This window comes from Anthonomus grandis, chromosome 5, assembly GCF_022605725.1.
Source record: "Anthonomus grandis grandis chromosome 5, icAntGran1.3, whole genome shotgun sequence".
Lineage (NCBI taxonomy): Eukaryota > Metazoa > Arthropoda > Insecta > Coleoptera > Curculionidae > Anthonomus > Anthonomus grandis.
Window position 1 is genome coordinate 27,526,843 of NC_065550.1, and position 19,787 is coordinate 27,546,629.

Genomic DNA, 19,787 nt, shown 5'->3' on the forward strand with positions numbered 1-19,787 from the left:
AATTTCGTTACAATACTATGTAACATGATATTTATTATTAAAAGATTATGCTTTAAATTATAAAAAATATTAGAGTTTGATGAACTTTTTTTTACCGTACTTCATTGGAGTAAAGGTACCACTCTAATAAAAAGCATTTTTATGGAAATTAAGCATTCTATATTTATTATAGATTTCTATTTGTTTTTTATTATTCTACTTTTATGACACGTCATGGAGCAACAGAATCAGAAACGAAAATCAAATTTTTGCAGTCGACCAGATAAGTTCGGCACGCAATATATTTTTTTACATATTTAAGGATTAAATCTGATTTTAAACATCTAAAATAAAGTTGAGAGAAAAACTATAATTACATATAGACAAAAAGGGTGTAGATTTGATTTTTATTCGGAATAAAAGATAAATGTTTGTAAAATAATAAATAACTCGATCCCATTGTTGATTTCACCGACACAAGTAAACTTTACCAGTGACGTCGTCAAAAAATATTTACATGATAGTATTATGTAACATGATATTTATTATTAAAAGATTATGCTTCAAATTATAAAAAATATTACGGTTTATGAACTCTTTTTTTAACGTACTTTATTAGAGTAAAGGTACCACTCTAATAAAAAGCATTTTTATGGAAATTAAAGATTCTATATTTATTTTAGATTTCTTAATAAGTTTTTATTATTCTACGTTTATGACACGTCACGGAAGTTAGCAACAGAATCAGAAACGAAAATCAAATTTTTACAGTCGACCAGGTAAGTTCTGCACATAATATATTTTTTCCATATTTAAGGATTAAATCTGGTTTTAAACATCTAAAATAAAGTTAAGAGGAAAACTATAATTACATATAGGCTAATTTTCAGGGGGTGAAGGGATGTAAGCCAGTAAAACGTGTGTCTCTGAGATATATCATGTATTTTATTATCTTTTATTTATACACCAAGTTTGAAGGTGTAACAAAATTTTTAACGATTACTATGATTGTTTTAAGTTATTTATTATTTCACAAATATTTATCTTTTATTCTGAAAAAAAGTAAAATCTACACCTTTTTTGTCTATATGTAATTATAGTTTTTTAACTTTATTTAGATGTTTAAAATCAGATTTAATCATTAAATATGCAAAAAAATAGATTGCGTGCAGAACTTATCTGGGCGACTGTAAACATTTGATTTTCGGTTCTGATTCTATTGCTTTTTAATAATACAAGTTTTTTAGTACAAGCTTTTTAATAATATCATTTAATAATTTAACTTCCATGACGTGTTTATGACGACGGTTTTCCCTTGATATGATGTTATGACAATATCGGTAATTAGTTGTTAAAAGATCGGCTTAAATCGCCTTTTTATCGTGGTTTTTTTCACAAAAACACTAAAATGGCTCAACCTTTTTCCTTTTTTAACCAAAAACTAAACAAAAAACATAAAATTTCATAAATGCCAAATGTAAAATTTGAAAAAAAAATTTGGCATCTGTTTGAAAAATTTAAAGTAAAACCCCAAAAATTTTGTAATTCTTATTTAAAATGTTCACCCAACCCCTGCAGAGGGGGTGGAGGATCGATATATGGGGATGGACTTTGTAGGTCCTATTTAATTGATAAATGAAATATAAACTATAATATTCTTTATTATAGCATAAGTAGTGCATATATATATACATATCCGGAAATACGAAAAACTGGAAAATAACTTTTATTTATTCTTTACCTATAAGTTCCAATATCCATTTTCTATAATAAATAACACTGGTATATATACTATAAGTTGCGTCTGTACATTTTTTTACATTTGGCCCAGAAGATACAATACCATATAACGTATTGTTTATAACTAATGGTCCGCCACTATCTCCTCCACAGTCAGTTTTCTTATTTTGAATTCTGGCACAAATTCTATCATAACGCTTCGCCCTATTTTGTTTACAAAACCGTTCATCTCCAATTATTACATTTACGGCTTTAAGATATTCTGGCACATTGCCATTTTCGTCATAACCAAAACCGCAAACTACAGCGCTGGAACCTTCTATTTTCTTAAGTGTGGCAGATTGTGGAGGTAGTCTAAATAAAATAATTTTTAATTTAATTCTCTGATGGATCAATATTTTTCTATAATAACTAATACTACTTATTTTGGTGAAAACTACTATAAATGAGTAGAAAAATAAAAACTAAAATCAGAATAATTAAACTAAGACACCAAGCTATTTAAAAAAGTAATGTATGTATGTTTTGTGTAATATAAATAAGAATTACTATACTGTTTCCAGCGGAATACTCGTAGCACACTTAACTACTTGAAGACAAGAAATTTTTAAGAGGCTGCCCAACATGCATAAACAAAATTTTAAAAAAGATAAATTTAAGACAATTAAAGAAAACCAAATTAGTTCGGTCAAATATAAAAAAGTAGAAGTGTAGGAATTATTTCTTAATGATTAAAAAAATCATAATTTTAAAATGATCTTTGATACAATCTAGATTTATCAAGATAGGACTATCAGGTTCTATTCGATTATCGAGAAATATATTAAACTGGTAGTAAATTCATTCAAGCCCTTTATATATCTTTTTTTATCTACCAATGTGCAGAGGATGTTTTTCATCTTGATGGCAACAAAAATTCAAATATTTTTTTCTAATTAATAAGAAATACTTACGAAATCGGGCGTATAGTTGTTGACATTTCTATATTTGTTAAAAGAGTTAAGAGAGCAATATCACTTTTCAAAAACCCTGTCATACAGTCTTTTCTATATGTGTCATGGATGATCCATTTTAGGACATTATAGGAGGTCATGGATGAATATTGGTTACTTCCCAATCTGACCTGTACGTATTCGGGTTCTCTACAGTTTAATCTAAAATTCTCGTATTAAGCGTTAAATAATTAATAATGTTTTAATCATACTTCTTATGAATAAGGCAATGTCCAGCTGTTAAAACGTGTTTAGGCGATACAAGAGATCCTCCACACATGCCTTCTTCATCTGGTCCATACGGTGAAGCTACATATACGTAATAAGGGAAATCTTCGGCACTGACTATAACTCCATTTGCAATTTTTTGGTTTGGAGAGGCCTGTAAAAGGGAGTATTAAACAAGAAAATAAATTTAAAATAAATTACTTACCGAGTAAATTGCTTGGAAAAATGTTATAAGCAAAAATAGTACACGTAAATCTTTCATTTTGCTTGTTTTTTTTCTGCTTAGCTAGTGGCAAAATATTGTATTTATTGGTAAAATATCGTGATTTAGTATTAAACATAATTTCTGTTTATCAATTTATAAGTCATGATCGCTATAACACGTGTACACGAAAAGCATTAAAATGATAAATAATTTTTTTATAATACATTTAAAAGCTCATAAAGCCCTTTCGTACAATGGAAGAATAAATCGTTAAACCGTGACATAATATTTAGTAGTAGTTTTAAGTAAATAACAAAATTATATTATTATGCATTTTGGATACATTTTTGACATGTGTACACGATAAAGCATTAAAAAGAGAAATTACTTTTTTCTAATACATTTAAAAAGCCATAAAGCTCTTTCGTACATTGGATACATCGCTAAACCGTGCCTTAATAATTAGTGTTTTAAATAAATAATTAAATGATATAATTATATATTTTTCAATATTTAAAAATGCAATTTTTATTGGCCTCTGTGGCTGCTATTATCTTTTAAACAAAAAATAAGATTTATAACAAGAATAGGTCAATATTTACCAATATTTAGACAGTTTTAAATTGTTACCGTTTTGGAGCAGCAAAATCAATCTTAAGTGTCTTATATATGAAATCGGTCCATCAACGAATCTCTTATTAACATATATATGATAAATTAGTAATTATTTGTGATGTCCATACTGAGAATTATACAGATTATATATTATTTTTGAAATGTAACACTACTTAAATCCCGAATTACATGCTCTAATATCATAAAATACCAAATCTCATAAGAACCTATGATAATCCAAGGCAACTATTAAAAAACTATATTGTAAAATAAAATATACAATCATGTTTTATTCTAACCGTAACTTAATTCCATTTTACAATATGTACGTTAAGTTTTCTTAATTTTTTCCATTTAATATTTAGAATAAGTTTTTTTGTGTTTTTTTTTTTTAATCTACTGTAATTTATAAGTCGCATATTTTAAACATTCAGATCTAACAACATCTAAAAGAAGTTATAAGTAACTAAAAGATTATTTAATTTATTTGTTAATATACAAAGGAACAGCGACTTATCAGATGTTAATGTACAAGCGGACTACAATTACAATTAAATTAAACGTGACATATCTTTTGTACAAAACTACTATTTAGGTTTTTGAATGTAATAAATCTGTCGCAGTCATCATTTCTATTCCTAAAATTACTAATACTTAATTCATAGGCAATTCCATTCTATTAATAATTCCGTCAATCTATCAAACGATTCTTAAAAGGAGGACAAAATTTAGTTACTTGTTCTCCGTTGTTTTAAATATAGAGTGTCCTATTTGCTATGTGTGACTATTGCTATTTCCGAAACTATAGGAGATACGAGAGCAGTTAAATTAGAAAAGTTGTCAATTTTGATGCTTATTGGAAATCCTTTTACAGCAAAATGCTTATTAGTTTGTGAATTACAGGGTTATTTATAAAAACCGCCAAATTTTATTTCAAATATTATTTTCGAAACTTTTGATTTTAGAAACTTAGGTTTAATTATAAAAAGTTTTAAAAGTTTTTGTGCTCTACAAAACTTCACTTTTATTTTTTTTATGACGTTTATCGTATCTTGGCAACTTCTTTTTTTTTTAAATACGGACCTGCATCTTTAATAACTTATTTTGAAAGCATTTTTTATTTTCTTTAAAATGATGTATCTCATTCATATGTTTCTCAACGTTTTAACGTATTAATAACCATCATCAGGATTTTTTCATGAGTGCGGATCTAACTCTTTTAATTGCTAAAAACTTAAATACTTTTAAATGTTTATTCTTTTCCTCATAATTTAAAATTTAATTAGTGTAAACATGTTAATATTTGTCGGATTGGTAATAACGGTCCTATAAATTGGCCCGCAAGATCGCCTGGATTTTTCTCTATAGGGTTTTATTAAGAATTAGTTTTATCAAATTACGCCTCAAAATTTAGAGGACCTAAGTTTGAAAATAAGAGAAGCGTACAATAAAATTTCAATTCATTCAAAGAAACATTGAAGCCAATGCGCGCAAATCCTTATAAAATAATTTATTTTATAATTTATGTACATATTATTTAATAAACTAGGTTTATTAAATAATTATAATAAACTGTTTTAGGTCCATTACTGTCTTTGCCATACAGGGTGTCAATTTGAACCTTCAATGCAAGCGTTTTTGAAACTAAAAAAGTTATGAAAGCATATTTTGGTACAAATGTTATATAGGTAGGGGGAACTACAACTACCGTATTTGAGTTATACGTAACAAAGTTATATGGTTTCACCCTTTTTGTGATAGCTTAAATTAAAGTCTTTCTTCTAATTTAAGCCTTTGTAGTAGTATTCACCTGCGCAAGAATTTTTCCTAAATTTTATATACAACCAAAGAAAGGTAAAATAAACTCTGTTTTTATGGAGTGTTGTTTTATTCAACTACATGCTCAAAATGCATTCTATTTTGGGTTAAACAAAAGTATAATTTATTTTGAAACTCATTTCTCACATTTTGAAATACTTGTAATAATCCGTGGATGAATATCATCGAGTTAAGCTAGTTGTGTTTTAAATCCAACAGTTTTTTAGTGACCCTAGAGAAAAAAGTCGCAAGGTGTTAGATCTGGTGATATCGCCGGCCATTCCATTGGAGCTCTTCTCCCAATTTACTGATCCGGAAACGCATCATATAAAAATTACTTCACAGGGAGAACATAGTAATGTGAGGCTCCATCTTATTAATCATGCAATAAATCTTTGTTTAGATTTCTATCTCTATGCATATATAACTGTTTTTCTTTTTCTTCTACAATTTCAAATAAATTTGGCCGTTAAGGTTACTATTAATAATTAGAGGTCCGAGAATAGTATCACCCAATATTCCTGCCCACACATTGATTATTTCTGGATACTCTGTATATCCTTTCCTAAAAACATGCGGATTTTTATTACTTCAGTATTTGCAATTGCTCTCATTTACAGAAACATTAAAAAAAACGTGCATTCGATGCTAAAATAAATATTTTTTACCAACTTATACGTAATTTTTCTGTTATTCCCTCGCAAAATTCTGTCCTTCAGTCAAAGTTATCTTCACGCAATTCTTGAAGAATTTGCCTTTGGTATACATGGAAATGACTTAATTTAAGTGTTTTATTCCTGTTATGTAATGTCGGATTCATAGCAAAATTTCCCAATACTTTTACTGTACGCTGAATTTCGATCCGTGGAACATAAATTTCCACCAATCATAAATTCTTGTTATTATGGGAACTATATTGACTTTAGAACATATTCCTTTATCACATTTCTAGAATTTCAATATAAAATCAAATAGCTTCACAACGTTTGCAGATAGGTGCAAAAAATATTATTTAATCCTTATAATTTGCAAATAGACATTTGGATATTACATTATATATCTAATATTAGCGATTAATGCTGCCCTAATTCTTGCTTTTCTATTTGGATCGAAATTTATGTCAATTCCTCCATCAAAGCCTAAGATGCTGATCCGCTGATTTTTATTAGAGCCGTAAAACATATTTATATGCCTGGATATCAAACCTTACTATAAAGTCTTAATTTTGTTAATTTTAATTATTCATCTTGACCAAAACTAAACACGTATTAAACGTGGTTGCAGGGGGTTTTAAAAAGGGCATTTGAACATAAAAAAATAAAAGTTCATTCGATCTAATTTAACATAGTAGACCTGGATTTTTTTACATTTTCGCTCATTTCTTACTCCTAGCCTGAAAATTTCGTTATTGTGTATTTTCACATAAACAAGATATTATTGATTTAATAAAACGCACTTTTTTCTTTGTATATCTGTTGCTATTCCGGGTTCAAAGTGGTAGATGAGATATTATCTGGATTGAGCAACTTTTTTTTTCCCTGTATCTTAAACGATTTTTAATATCTCCATGTGCATCATAATACACTAGACATTATATGTATATTTTATAAATAAAATAAAAAATTAATTAATATTCTTTATTATAGCACAACTAAGACATATAAATATGGAAAAATACAAAGAACTCAAGAATAACTTTGATTTATTCTTTACCTATCATTTCCAATATCCAGTTTCTATAATAAATAATACTCGTATAAGCACTAAAAGGCGAGTTTGTAAATTTTTTTACATTCGCTCCATGAGATACAAGACCATATAATGTATTGTTTATAACTACAGGTCCGCCACTATCTCTATCACAGTCAGTTTCCTTATTCTGAATCCTGGCACAAATTTTATCAGACGCAGTGTGATGTTTTTGGCAAAATACTTTATTTTCAATTGTAATGTCTACGGCTTTAAGATATTCAGGATATCCGCCATTTTCGTCCATACCAAAACCGCAAACTACCGCTCTGGCACCTTCCATTTGCTTGGTTGTGGCCGATTTAGGAGGCAATCTGAAAAAAATTATTTTTATTTTGGTTCTCTGATAGATCAATTTTCTTAGTGCAATTTTGGTGAAAAATAGGAAACTTCCATAGGTAAAGAGAAATATAAAAAAATTAAATTACGAATCAGTAAACTGAGACACCGAACTATTTAAGATCATAAAGACAGTCTTGGCAAAAATATTTGGATTAAGCATTTTTAATGATCTCATTGTATGTATGTCCTGTCGAATGAAACAAAAATATTAATCACCTTTACAATCACCTTTACAATTAAAAAGTTTTCAGTAGAGTACTGGTAGTACATTTTGCAAATCACAGTTTATATCAACACCATGCAAAACGTGCATAAAAACATAAAAAGGATAGGAAAAGTACAGAATTTATATTTGGCTGAATGAAAAAACCATAATATTAAAAGGATCCTTGGCCAAATTTAGATTCATCAAAATCGGAGCATCAGGTTGGAGAGCAAACTTGGAAAAATTACAGGACAAGGTGTAATTACTTTTTAGACAGAATATTTAACGTAAGTTTTGTATTATCAGATTGACAAAAATATTTTTTTTTCTTTTTTAAAAATACTTACGACATTGGCCTGATGGTTTTTGATAATTCTACGTGTGTTGGTAGAAGCAACAAAGCAATATCTGCTTCCAGCCCCCCGCTCATACATGTTTCCTTATATTTCGGATGAATAATCCAACTCACATTATAGGGGGTCATTGATGAAATTTGGTTACCGCCCAAAAGGGCCGTTACAATTTCAGGTTCTCTACACTTTCTTCTATAAAATTATTATATTAAGCGACATAAAATTAATTTCTTTTTATCATAACGAAGGCAATGTGCAGCTGTTAAAATGTGTTTAAGGGATACAAGAGCTGCTCCACACATGAACCTTCCATGTGATCCAAATGACATAGATATAAATGTGCTTAAATTGCTATTTTGTGGCTTGGAGGAACCTGGAAAAAGAAGTATTAATGAAGAAATTAAAAAAATATATAATATATACCGAGTAAATTACTTGGAAAAATGTTGTAAGCAAAAATAGTACACGTATATCTTTCATTTTGCTTGTTTTTTTCTGTTTTGCTAGTGGCAAAATATTGTATTTATTAGTAAAAAATCGTGATTTGATATTAAAGATATTTTTTTAAAAATTAATTTGTAACTCACGAACGCAATAAACATTAATAAGAGAAATATTTTTTTATAATACATTTAAAAGGCAATAAACCCCTTTTGTACAATGGATGAACACCTCGCTAATTCGTGATTTAATAATTACTGTTTTAAATAAATAATAAAATTATATATTTTTGAGTATTTAAAAAAGCAATTTTTAATTGCTTTTGTAAATGCAATTATCTTTTTAATAAAAACGAAAATTTATAACGAAAAATTGCCAAAATCCATTATGTTTACTAAAATTTCTTTTTATATAGTCATTTGCAGTTTGGTTTAACCCTTTTGTATAACTTTTCACAACATAAAAATAAAATTACCTAACTAAAAAAATCTGAGACAAAAATCATGAGGACAATTTTAAATTGTATCCGTTATACAGCAGTACAAACAATCATAAGTGTCCTATATATGTCCTCCGACAATCAGCTAATTATTTCCAAAAATAGGTTTCTTATTAATCTTTATTTGTGAGATATCAGTAATTATTCGTGATGCCCATACCTAGGATTATACAGATATTAATTTTTAAATATAGCACTAGTCAAGTGCTTAATTATGCGTTTTAAAATATTAAATTAACAAATCTCAGAAGAGCCTGTGATAATCCAATTTAAACGACTATTAAGAGAACACATTATCATAGTTAAGACATAATATTTTATTGTTATCGAAATTTATTTTTTTTTTTACAATTTATATGTTAAGTTTTTTAAGTGACTTTATTTAAATCTGCTGTATTTATATGAAAATTAATTTTTATGTCTTAAACGGTTTTTTATTATAATCTGTCTTTAGGCAAAAATTTTAAATTATATTATTTTTGCAGCCAAGTACAATATTTTCTTCCATTCGCAATAATATAAGCAATAGTGTCGCAATACGCCCTATAAAAAATCAATTATTTTTTTATTACACTTAAATTCCACTCATGCTAATAAAAGCGAAGAGTCACGAGCAAAACACGCGTAAATCGTGCTCGGTAATTATTTCTTTTACACAATAGATAACATTTAAAATGGCATGCAAGACGAAAAAGGTATCTTCACTCCGATCCAAGGAGCAAAATGGCTAAATCTATATTATTATACGGACGATTTCAAAATTTGTGAGTCTTGACATTTAAGCGCCTAAGGTGCAGCTGAAATTACCTTTTGTTGCCACTTGCTCTACTGCCTTAATAACTAACGCTTTATTTGTTTAATGCCTTATTTAGAAATAAAAAATTATTATTATGTACAGATATTTTATAACAATTGAATTTGAGTTACTATGGACCGTGGTATATGGGCAATGTATTTATAATTAATGTAATTAATTTCATTAAAAGGTATACGCTTAATTTATAATTAAAGTTTTAAAGGAGTTTTAATTTTTTAAAGGACGTGAAATAAGTTGTACTAGTTAATATAACGTTTTTAAAATGTAGCGTTATTAAGGTTACAAAAATTCATTCTAACAGTTTAAGCTGTTTTGAACTGGAATTTTTGTGAATCTTGGAATTTATTTTAAAATAGACATAATCTATTTTACCTTAAATACTAATACTAAACTTAAACTACACGCATGTAAACCACGATGACGAGTACACCATGGTATAATAAAATGAAGTTTGGCATTGGAATTTTATCCATTGTCCCTACACAAAAAAATTATGGATAATTTAAAAAAATTAAATAGACATTTAGTTAAAGCATAATTTAATTGGACTTCAATTGACATTCTTTGATTTTTTTTGTAATTAAATATATGCATTTTATAATAACTTAAATTTTTTTGTTTTGGCAAAATATCGGTTTATGATACAATACAATGACAATACAATGACACATTTATTACTTAGGTATATGGTACTTTGGCTGACTAAATATGTTGTTGAATTAGGTTTATGAAAATTATTATTGATATTATATGTATTTTTATTTTTTATTAATTTCTGAGAAAATTTTTTGTTTTTGTATGTAGCTGTTTATCCTAAATAAAGATTATTATTATTTCAACTTTTCTCCCTTCTTCCAAATATTTTGTTACGTAGATTTTTTTAAAATTTAAAACATGCATATAAGTTCCTGTAAAAAGTTTTTATCGAAAAAGATTAATAAAATATTCAAAATGCCTAGAAGTGAAAAAATAATAAATTCCTATATATATATATATATATATATATATAGATATATATATATATATATATTTGATGAAATGAAATAAATAATGAAATAAATGATACTGCCAGTTTTTTGAAAAAAAGTTAACTTAAAATTAGGTATGTATTAATACTATTTTATTCTTGTTAATAATTTAAAACCCTAAATAAAAATTTAATTTAATCACTTTTAAATAAGTGCATAAATTAAAGGGAGTCGATTGACATTCTCTTATTATAATAAAAAGTAACACTTTTCTCTCCCTTTTTCGTAAATATTTTCTTACGTAGATTTCTTTTTTATAAAATGCATAAACAAAAATCATTAAATTTATTATTTATATCAAATGTTCAGTTTATAGGGGAAAAAATTAAAAAGTTTTAAAAATATTTACGTTTTTTCTTGAAAAATATTAAAAAATTACTTTAAATGACTGAAAGTGAAAAAATATGCTTGCATGAAATAAATATTGCCTAGAATCTTCCCAATTTAAAATTTTTTCTAATGCCTAAACCACAAATTTTCAAAAAAAATAATAAAATAAATAAACCATTTACATATGTACCTACACAAAAAAATCCTGGATAACTTAAAACCTTTATAAAGTTTTTTATAGTACAGGGTGTATATAATATAACACTAATTTTTTTTTATAAATTAAATAATTATTTTTGAAATGTGGAATTTTAAAATTTATACTGTAGAAATATATATACCCATAGATATCCATAAGTTCTACCCATGAAACTAAATCATACACATACACATAAATATTTCATTACGTAGATTTTTTTTTAAATATAAAAATGCATAAATAACAATCTTTAAGTATTTTATTATTATTTATATTTATATCGAATATTTAGCCCACAAGGGGCAAGAATTCCTGTAAATAAATCTGACAAATAATTAGGTTTTTTCAAAAAATATTAAAATATTAATTTCTTTATCAAAAACTATGCTTAGAAGAAATGAATAATACTTTCAGATCTCTAAAAATTTTTAATTTTTTTTAAATGCCTAAAGAATTAAAGCTGCATTTATATATTATGAGATCATTTAATGGAAATTATTTAAAAAAATTAAAAATTAAAATTTCAAAAATATCCTTTTACTGTTTTTAAAAAATTAGTTTTGTTTTGGAGTTCAGAAGAGCTTAACTAATTCTCAAAAAATACTGAAAAAATTATGTAACAATCATAGTTGAAAATGAGATATGTAATAAAACTATTTTATCCTAGATAATTTAAGACCTTGGATAAAAATTAGGCTTGATAATTTATTTAAAGCATAACTTAAATGAATTAGATTGACAATATTTTTTTATTTCAGCAAGTACAGCTTTTTCCCCTTTTCCTTAATATTTAATGATATTTTTAAAATTTAAAACTGCATAACTAAAAATTAAGAGTTAAATACCCTGCTGCCTAAAAAAATCCTAGATAATATAAAATCTTTGTTATGTGTGCTTTTACACAGCTGCTAGCATAATGTTTTTACATTACTGGTTATGCAATTGACTCTAGATCATATATCATTGAACTATGTAGCTTAATGTCAATTAAGTAATTATTTTTAACTCCTGGAATTTTAACTTATATCATCAAAACACACATCATCATTAGTCTAAAATGCATAAATTCTACCTAATAAACTAAACCATAAATCTGAATAAAAACCTATTTTTTACTAAATTACGTAAATGTTTATTCATTTAGGCATAGGCTAACGAGAGATTTGTCTGATTATTTTATGATTTAGGGCATTAGACAAATTTTACATTAATGTATTTTTTAAAAGAAAATTTTTTAAACAATAAAATTTATTCAATAGATCCTGCTAAAAAAATAATTATGTTACATTGTAAGAAAATAAATAAATACCTTTAAATATTACACTAATTCTAGCTAAAAGTTGCATAATTGGCCACGAATGTAATTTTCTTTTCAAAATATATAAGGAACTTTAACACAGTTAGTAATGTAATTTCTTATATAATAAATTACTTAACTAAGTTTAAAGCATAGAAGTAGGTAGATGTTAATATGAACTTATTATTAGTTTAGTAAAACCTTAATTAAAACAAAATTTTTTTTAACACAAATAACTATAAATGTATTTAAATATATATTTCTTTCGTCTAGGTTTTTATTGTGGGCTTTTATATAGGTGGTATTTTTGTAGTTTTTTTTACATATTAAGTCATATAATTAAATTCACAGCATATATCATAAAAATACTATATCATAAAGCATTAGTTTTGAGCAGTGACTATTTTTTTAAACTAAAATACTTGTAAATTTACATAGTAAAAATATACATATATCTAAATGTACATTCATTTTTGGTTAAAATAATAAATCAATAATCACAAATGTAAATTTATTTCTCATTAAATTATGGAATTTTAAGATATTTGACTATAAAAATTAAAAAAAAAATATTGTAAAATTTGGGAAAAATAAGTAGAATAGTTACAAAATTAATATTTATGTTGACCTAATTACCGTAAAAATCTAATTTATTCTTACTTTAAAAAAATTAAATTTTCCATGCATATTAAGTAAATAAATAATTTCTAGGCTTTGCAACAGAATAAATTGCGTAGCATGAACAATATAAAATTATTGATTTCTTAAAAATCTCTTTTTGTTTTGTTGGATTTATAAATTTCAATTACGCGAAGGTTTGTCAATATTCAATTTACTTCGGTAGATGGTTCGACGTTTTATTGTTTCGAAACTTCCAACTTACGAAATACTTTGGAGTATAGAAAATATTTCATTATAATCATTTTAGTATAAAAATTAAGGTGAGTTCTTCACTTACACCAAGGACCAATTTTACCACCGTTATTTATACTTAATTGTCATTTGTCATGACAAATCGAAATGAGAATCGTGTTGTACGCATTCGGGTTTTTTCCTGTAACGATCCCAAAGAATTCTGCAATACCGGCTTACCAATAACCAATTGATTGGTTATAGATAATTAGATTTAAAGTTGGTAATGACATACCGGCATTTTCGAAATTTTGCTTAAGGGAGAATTCTGGTAATCAGGCTTCTTTTAGAGGAAATTTTATGGTAATATGATTGAATGAAGAAAATTTTCCAAGAGAAATTTATATCTAAGAATCCAATACCGATGCTAGTCTTATACTAATTAAGGATTAATTATATATAGTCCATTAAATTTGTCACATTTCTCAGCAATGATTTCTGCTATTTATAAATTTAGAAATTACTTATCAGAAAAAAGTAAACACAGGGTATACAATCTCTTCCACCTTCAATATTTGCTTCTGATATGGGAACATATAAAAAAGTAAATTTTACAAAAAACAAGTAATTCAAAAAAAAATTAAAATTTTTGTTTAAATATGATAAACTGACTAATACTTAGGCTGGAACTCAAGATACCAAAAGTTGATGTAATATTCAATTTAGAACAAGTAAAGCTAATTTACGAAATTTTAATAAAGTTATATCCAAGGGTATTATAGAGTGTAGAGTTATTTGAACACTGTTAAAGTTAAAATTGTAGAGAGTATTTTCGAGAGCGATACAAAAAATATTTATTTCAATTATTTTTTAAACAAGGGTAGCCTTAAAATTCGCAAACGACATTAATATATATAAACTTATTTATAACCATAATATGTCCCAGTAATAATAAATATATTGTAAAAGTTACGTTTTAATAAAAAGTAATGCATAACATAATTGGATAGTAGTGATCTTTCTTTTAAATTTTTTTAGCAAGTTATTTTAGAGTTGCACATATAATAAATTATTTTTAAATTGTGTTTTAACACGCATGTTATGTAATCTTACCAGGAATATTCTTTTATAATAAGATACAATCTCTAATGTTGGCTTTTTATTAAGAAGTAAAGCATAACTTTTTAATATGATAATTTAAAAAAAAAATAACATAAGATTTAGGTTTTTCAAATAAAATAATTATTAGTTTTGTTTGATTAGTGAGATTTAAAGTAAACAAACAATTAGACCTGAAAAAATCTTGTGCCAAAATCCTTATAAATTAGAATTTTGTATTCGAAGATAAAATTAAAAAAAGGGAATCATAAAAATATTAACAATGAATTTTTTAATCATAAAGCTTTAAAAGGAGCAATAGATAAATAAATAAATAGATAAGCAAATAGATAAATATACTTAAAAAAAAATATTGTGTTAAAAAAGTTTTCCTACTTAGATAGAAGATTGAAAGGGACAGATAATTAAATTTTCATAAAGTAAGAGCATGCCTGTTACATCAAGACGAAAAAGATAAATTATAAAAATATTCAAAATTGTAAATTTTATAAATAATTTAATTAGAAATATAAATGAATAATAACAGATATATAAAAAAAGGAAAATCAAGAAGACAAAATTAACATTTTTCGATTACAAAAAAATTAAATGAATAAAATTAAAATTTAAAAGGCTTTAAACTTACAAATAACTCAAAAAAGGAAATATTTGAAATAGATATAACCGAAAACTTAGATTTAAAATATATACCTAAATAAGGAAAAAATTGAAATATGTATGAAAATTTTGATATATTAGATATTCCGGATATTTATTCTCTAAAACTCACTTTTTAATAAAAAGTAATGCATAACTTTATAGGATATAAATGTATTTTTAAAAAACATTTTGTGTTGGTGATTTTGAAAATTTTGTTTTGTTGAAATGTTTTTTTTAAATATCGAATTATTAAATAAAATAATTACGTTTTAGGTTTATTATAATTATATTATATTATGTTTAATTTATTAATACTAAACAAATAATTAAACCTAAAAGAAAAACTTTAATTAAAATATGTATCATTTAAATATCATATAAACTCCTGGACAAAATTATCGCACCACTAATTATTTTGTTAAGAAAATTTCAATAAAAATAAATATCGGTTAAAACAGTTATAATATCTTTTCTCGTATAAAAAGCAGAACTGGACAAAAACTATGTTTATGCTTTATCATGGAACGTGCTGCTCGTGAGGAGTGAGAATACATCTGCAGGAAAGTTTTCATAATTTGATACGAGGAATGCTGCGAAGACTTCAAGCGGTCATTGCAGCTAGAGGTGGCAATACACGTTATTAAGAATTCATTATGGGTCTATTGTTTTATTTTTGTATCAAAATTGAAGTTAGTGAAAATCGATGCTTTTCCTTGTATTGAATTTAGTTACTTAAATCTCGTTTTGTTAAATATAATATAATTGTTTTTGTTAATTAATAATGCATAGTTAACAATGCTTATAAGTTTGCTTATTTTTTTATCTTTATTAAAAAAAAATCTCTAAGAATCAAGTGGTGCGATAATTTTGTCCAGGAGTTTATTTTATTTTAAAAAATACCTATAGGAAGAATACAAATAATACAAAAATAGTGTAGGGATTCAAAAATCACTAAATGTTTAAGAAAAGGTGAGGAAAAATTCAAAAGTGATATTCTTAAAATATTAACAATTAGTTTTTTGATCACAAAGCTTCAAAAACAGAAATAATTAATAATAAGTTTACTTTTAAAAAAATATATATTACTACATTATATATAACTTTTCTTATTTAGATATTTAACAAATTATTATAAATTTTAAAGAATTTTAATTCTTAAAATGTTCCAATTGAATTTTTTTTTGGTAGGGTTTTAATAAAATTTTAAGAAGATTAATTAAATAAATTTATTGCAAAGAAATATTTTTTTTTAATTTAAAATGATAATAATAAAATAATTTTATTAGAATAATTAGAATAATTTTTTTTTGGAACCTTAGCAACTCTAACGAAAATTAACAAATAAATGAAACCACGTTAAAAAAATTAACAATTTATCATTTAATGAAAAAAAAACATAAATATAATGTAGTTAGTCTGCCTAAAATTACAAAATATAAGTTATAAATTTTAAATTAAATATGTATAAATAAATTTGTATGCAAGTAGGAAAAAAAATACAAATTTTCATATGCATAAAGATATCATATTTTAATTTATTCTAAGGAACATTGACAAAAGTGTAAAAATTAAGTAAAGAAAGACCTGTAAATTTGAATGTATTAAATTTTTTTGTATTAATATTTTAATTTAGATATAAGGCAGAATCTTCTCAGTGCTTGTTCTTTGATGTCACAGAATAAAAATATTTTTTATTAATTTTTTATTTAATTTAGTGTGTAGTAAAAATTTTTGAATGATAGGGAAAAGTTTTGATTTTCGAACTGAAAATTTATTTAAAAAAAGTGACTTTGACAAAACTAAAAAAAAGGAATAATCTATAAATTAGAATGTATACAAATTTCTGTATTTTATGATAGCACAGATTTTTAATGCGTTTTTTTGGGAATATTCTTGCAACATATCTCTCGTCTTAATAGGAAATCCTATAAATGTATACGATAGTGAAGACAGTTAAGCTTTTTACATCAACTGCCTTCATTCTGAAGACATAAAAAGCATCCAGTCCCAAGGTTCTCCAATACCGTACAAAATTAAGAACACGCAACCAAATACTCGTCTCGTAACCACATGTAACACTATGCCTGTTACATCAAGTCGGTTTAAAAAAGAAAATAACAAAAAAAAATGCAACCAACAACGCGAATAAAGAGTCAACAAACTTCAAGCGAAGAACAACAACAAAATAAAAGCAATCTCCCTGTTAGCAGACGTCAAGTTCGCGAAACTCACGCTTCTTCTTCTCCGATTTCAGCGGAATTGTCTTACGATAGTTACGATAACTCGTTTCGGACTCGGGTTCGTGGGCTGCTACCCGCTGATTTTCATTTTGTTAATCAGTCTCAAAAAGAATAAGTGGTATAAGAGCAGCCGGAGTACAATAGCATCAGGTGGTGGAAGGCGTTGAACCTTCAGTTATTCCTTCTTATATAACTTCTTATTCTTGCATAATGTTTTATAAATAAACAATTAAATTTATAAATGTAATTATCTGGTAAGCTATGTGCTCTCGTTGTTTACTTAAATACTTCTTTTTCTATTTGAATTAAGCCGTCACGGTCTAACGTAACTTTAGGCTTCGTTAAACGCCAGACGTAGACGTTTTGTTCAACACCATAGAATTAATTACATTCTTCCATTGTTTATGTGAATCACATCCCAAGGACACGCATTTAATTATTAATTCTTATTAAGGACGTTCAACCTTTATGCCGTTTGTTTCTTTATTAACAATATATAGATGTAAAATATGTGTAAACTAGTACGCATAAATTACATAGTTTTTTTGGTAAATTAAACAAAAAAGATAAAAAATATTTTGATAGCCACTTGTGGTGCCCTCTTATATCAAGATCATTAATAAGTTTAATTTAAAAAAAAAATCTCAAAGCTGGTATGCAAATATTAGACAACTTTGCCATTGTACCCATTAAAGTTATGCCTTAAAACTCCTTGAAATTGATGTACATTAATATTTATTCAAACGAAAATGCTCTTAATATTTATTAATTTAGCTAAAAGCAACTAACTAAAGGATAGTATTAATTTTTCTGTTAGATACCCTTTACCTTAATTACTTTAGTTAAAACATTTTGACTTAATTTTAGTATATCAGATCACATTCTCTTCTAAAATACTCTGTATAATTACGTTTTGTTCAACACTATAAAATTAATTACATTCTTCAATTGTTCGTGTGAATCGCATCGCAAGGACACGCATTTAGTTAATTATTCTTATGAAGGACGTTAAACTTTTAAGCCTTTTATTTCTTTATTAACAATATATAAATGTAAAATATGTTTAAAGGAGTTTACATAAATTACAAAGTTTTTTTAGTAAATTAAATAAAAAGATGGAAAATATTTTGATAGCCACTTGTGGTGCCCTCTTATATCAAGATCATTAATGAGTTTAATTTTTAAAAAATCCTCAAAGCTGGTATGCAAATATTACACAACTTTGTTATCGTACTCATTAAAGTTATGCCTTGAAATTGATGTACATTACTATTTATTCAGACGAAAATGCTCTAAATATTGATTAGTTAAGCCAAAAGCAACTAACTGAAGGATAGTATTAATTTTTCTGTTTGATATCCTTTATTTTAACTACTTTAGTTAAATTTACTTATTTCTAGTATATCAGATCAAAATCTTCTGAAAAACTCTGTATAATGACGTTTTGTTTAACACTATAGAATCTATTACATTCTTCCATTGTTTATGTGAATCACATTGCAAGGACACGCATTTAGTTATTAATTCTTATTTAGGACGTTCAACTTTTATGCCGTTTATTTCTTTATTAATAATATATATATGTCAAATATGTGTAAACAAGTTTGCATAAATTACAAAGTTTTTCTTGACAATTAAATAAAAAAGATGGGAAATGCTTTGATAGCTACTTATGGCGCTCTCTGATAACAAAATCGTTAATACATTTTATTTAGAAGAAATCCTCAAAGCAGGTATGCAAATATTAGATAACTTTGCTATCATACCCATTAAAGTTATGCCTTAAAGCTTTTTGAAATTAATGTAGGTACATTAATATTTATTCAAATGAAAATGCTCTTAATATTTATTAATTTACCAAAAGCAACTAACTAAAGAACAATTTTAATTTTGTAATGTGTGATGTAGTAAAATCGAGTTTCTTTTAATATATCAGACTATAAACTGTTTAGAAATACCCTGTATAATTGCGTTTTGTTTAACACCACGGAATTAATTGCATTTTTCTATTATTGATGTGATTTAGATCACAAGGACACGCATTTAGTGAATTAATAACTAAATATTAAGGACGTTTAACTTTTATGCCGTTTGTTTCTT

General features: G+C 25.7%; 3 protein-coding genes across 3 annotated transcripts in view; 1 reads left to right on the forward strand and 2 right to left on the reverse strand.

Moving 5' to 3' along the window:
* LOC126735877 (uncharacterized) overlaps positions 1-19,787 on the forward strand; it is a 137,293-nt gene that overhangs the window by 65,951 nt on the left and 51,555 nt on the right. The gene's annotated exons all lie outside the window — the stretch shown is intronic.
* On the reverse strand, positions 1,623-3,258 carry LOC126735879 (chymotrypsin-like). The gene is made up of 4 exons (XM_050439976.1): positions 3,145-3,258; positions 2,924-3,093; positions 2,673-2,873; positions 1,623-2,073 (listed from the first exon to the last, which is right to left on the reverse strand). The coding sequence occupies exons 1-4, from the start codon at positions 3,199-3,201 to the stop codon at positions 1,710-1,712; spliced, it is 792 nt and encodes a 263-aa protein (XP_050295933.1). The 5' UTR covers positions 3,202-3,258; the 3' UTR covers positions 1,623-1,709.
* On the reverse strand, positions 7,201-8,504 carry LOC126735880 (chymotrypsin-like). The gene is made up of 2 exons (XM_050439977.1): positions 8,221-8,504; positions 7,201-7,640 (listed from the first exon to the last, which is right to left on the reverse strand). Exons 1-2 carry the CDS (start codon positions 8,355-8,357, stop codon positions 7,280-7,282), a joined length of 498 nt encoding a protein of 165 aa, XP_050295934.1. The 5' UTR covers positions 8,358-8,504; the 3' UTR covers positions 7,201-7,279.

What these genes read in the sequence shown, in the direction of transcription:
- LOC126735879 (XM_050439976.1), bottom strand. Translation starts at nt 3,201, where the DNA reads ATGAAAGATTTACGTGTACTATTTTTGCTTATAACATTTTTCCAAGCA. An exon ending in TTTTCCAAGCAATTTACTCG is followed by an intron (nt 3,094 to 3,144) that starts GTAAGTAATTTA and finishes TCCCTTTTACAG; the next exon opens with GCCTCTCCAAACCAAAAAAT. An exon ending in ACAACTATACGCCCGATTTC is followed by an intron (nt 2,074 to 2,672) that starts GTAAGTATTTCT and finishes TATTTTATTTAG; the next exon opens with ACTACCTCCACAATCTGCCA.
- LOC126735880 (XM_050439977.1), bottom strand. Translation starts at nt 8,357, where the DNA reads ATGACCCCCTATAATGTGAGTTGGATTATTCATCCGAAATATAAGGAA. An exon ending in AAAACCATCAGGCCAATGTC is followed by an intron (nt 7,641 to 8,220) that starts GTAAGTATTTTT and finishes AATTTTTTTCAG; the next exon opens with ATTGCCTCCTAAATCGGCCA.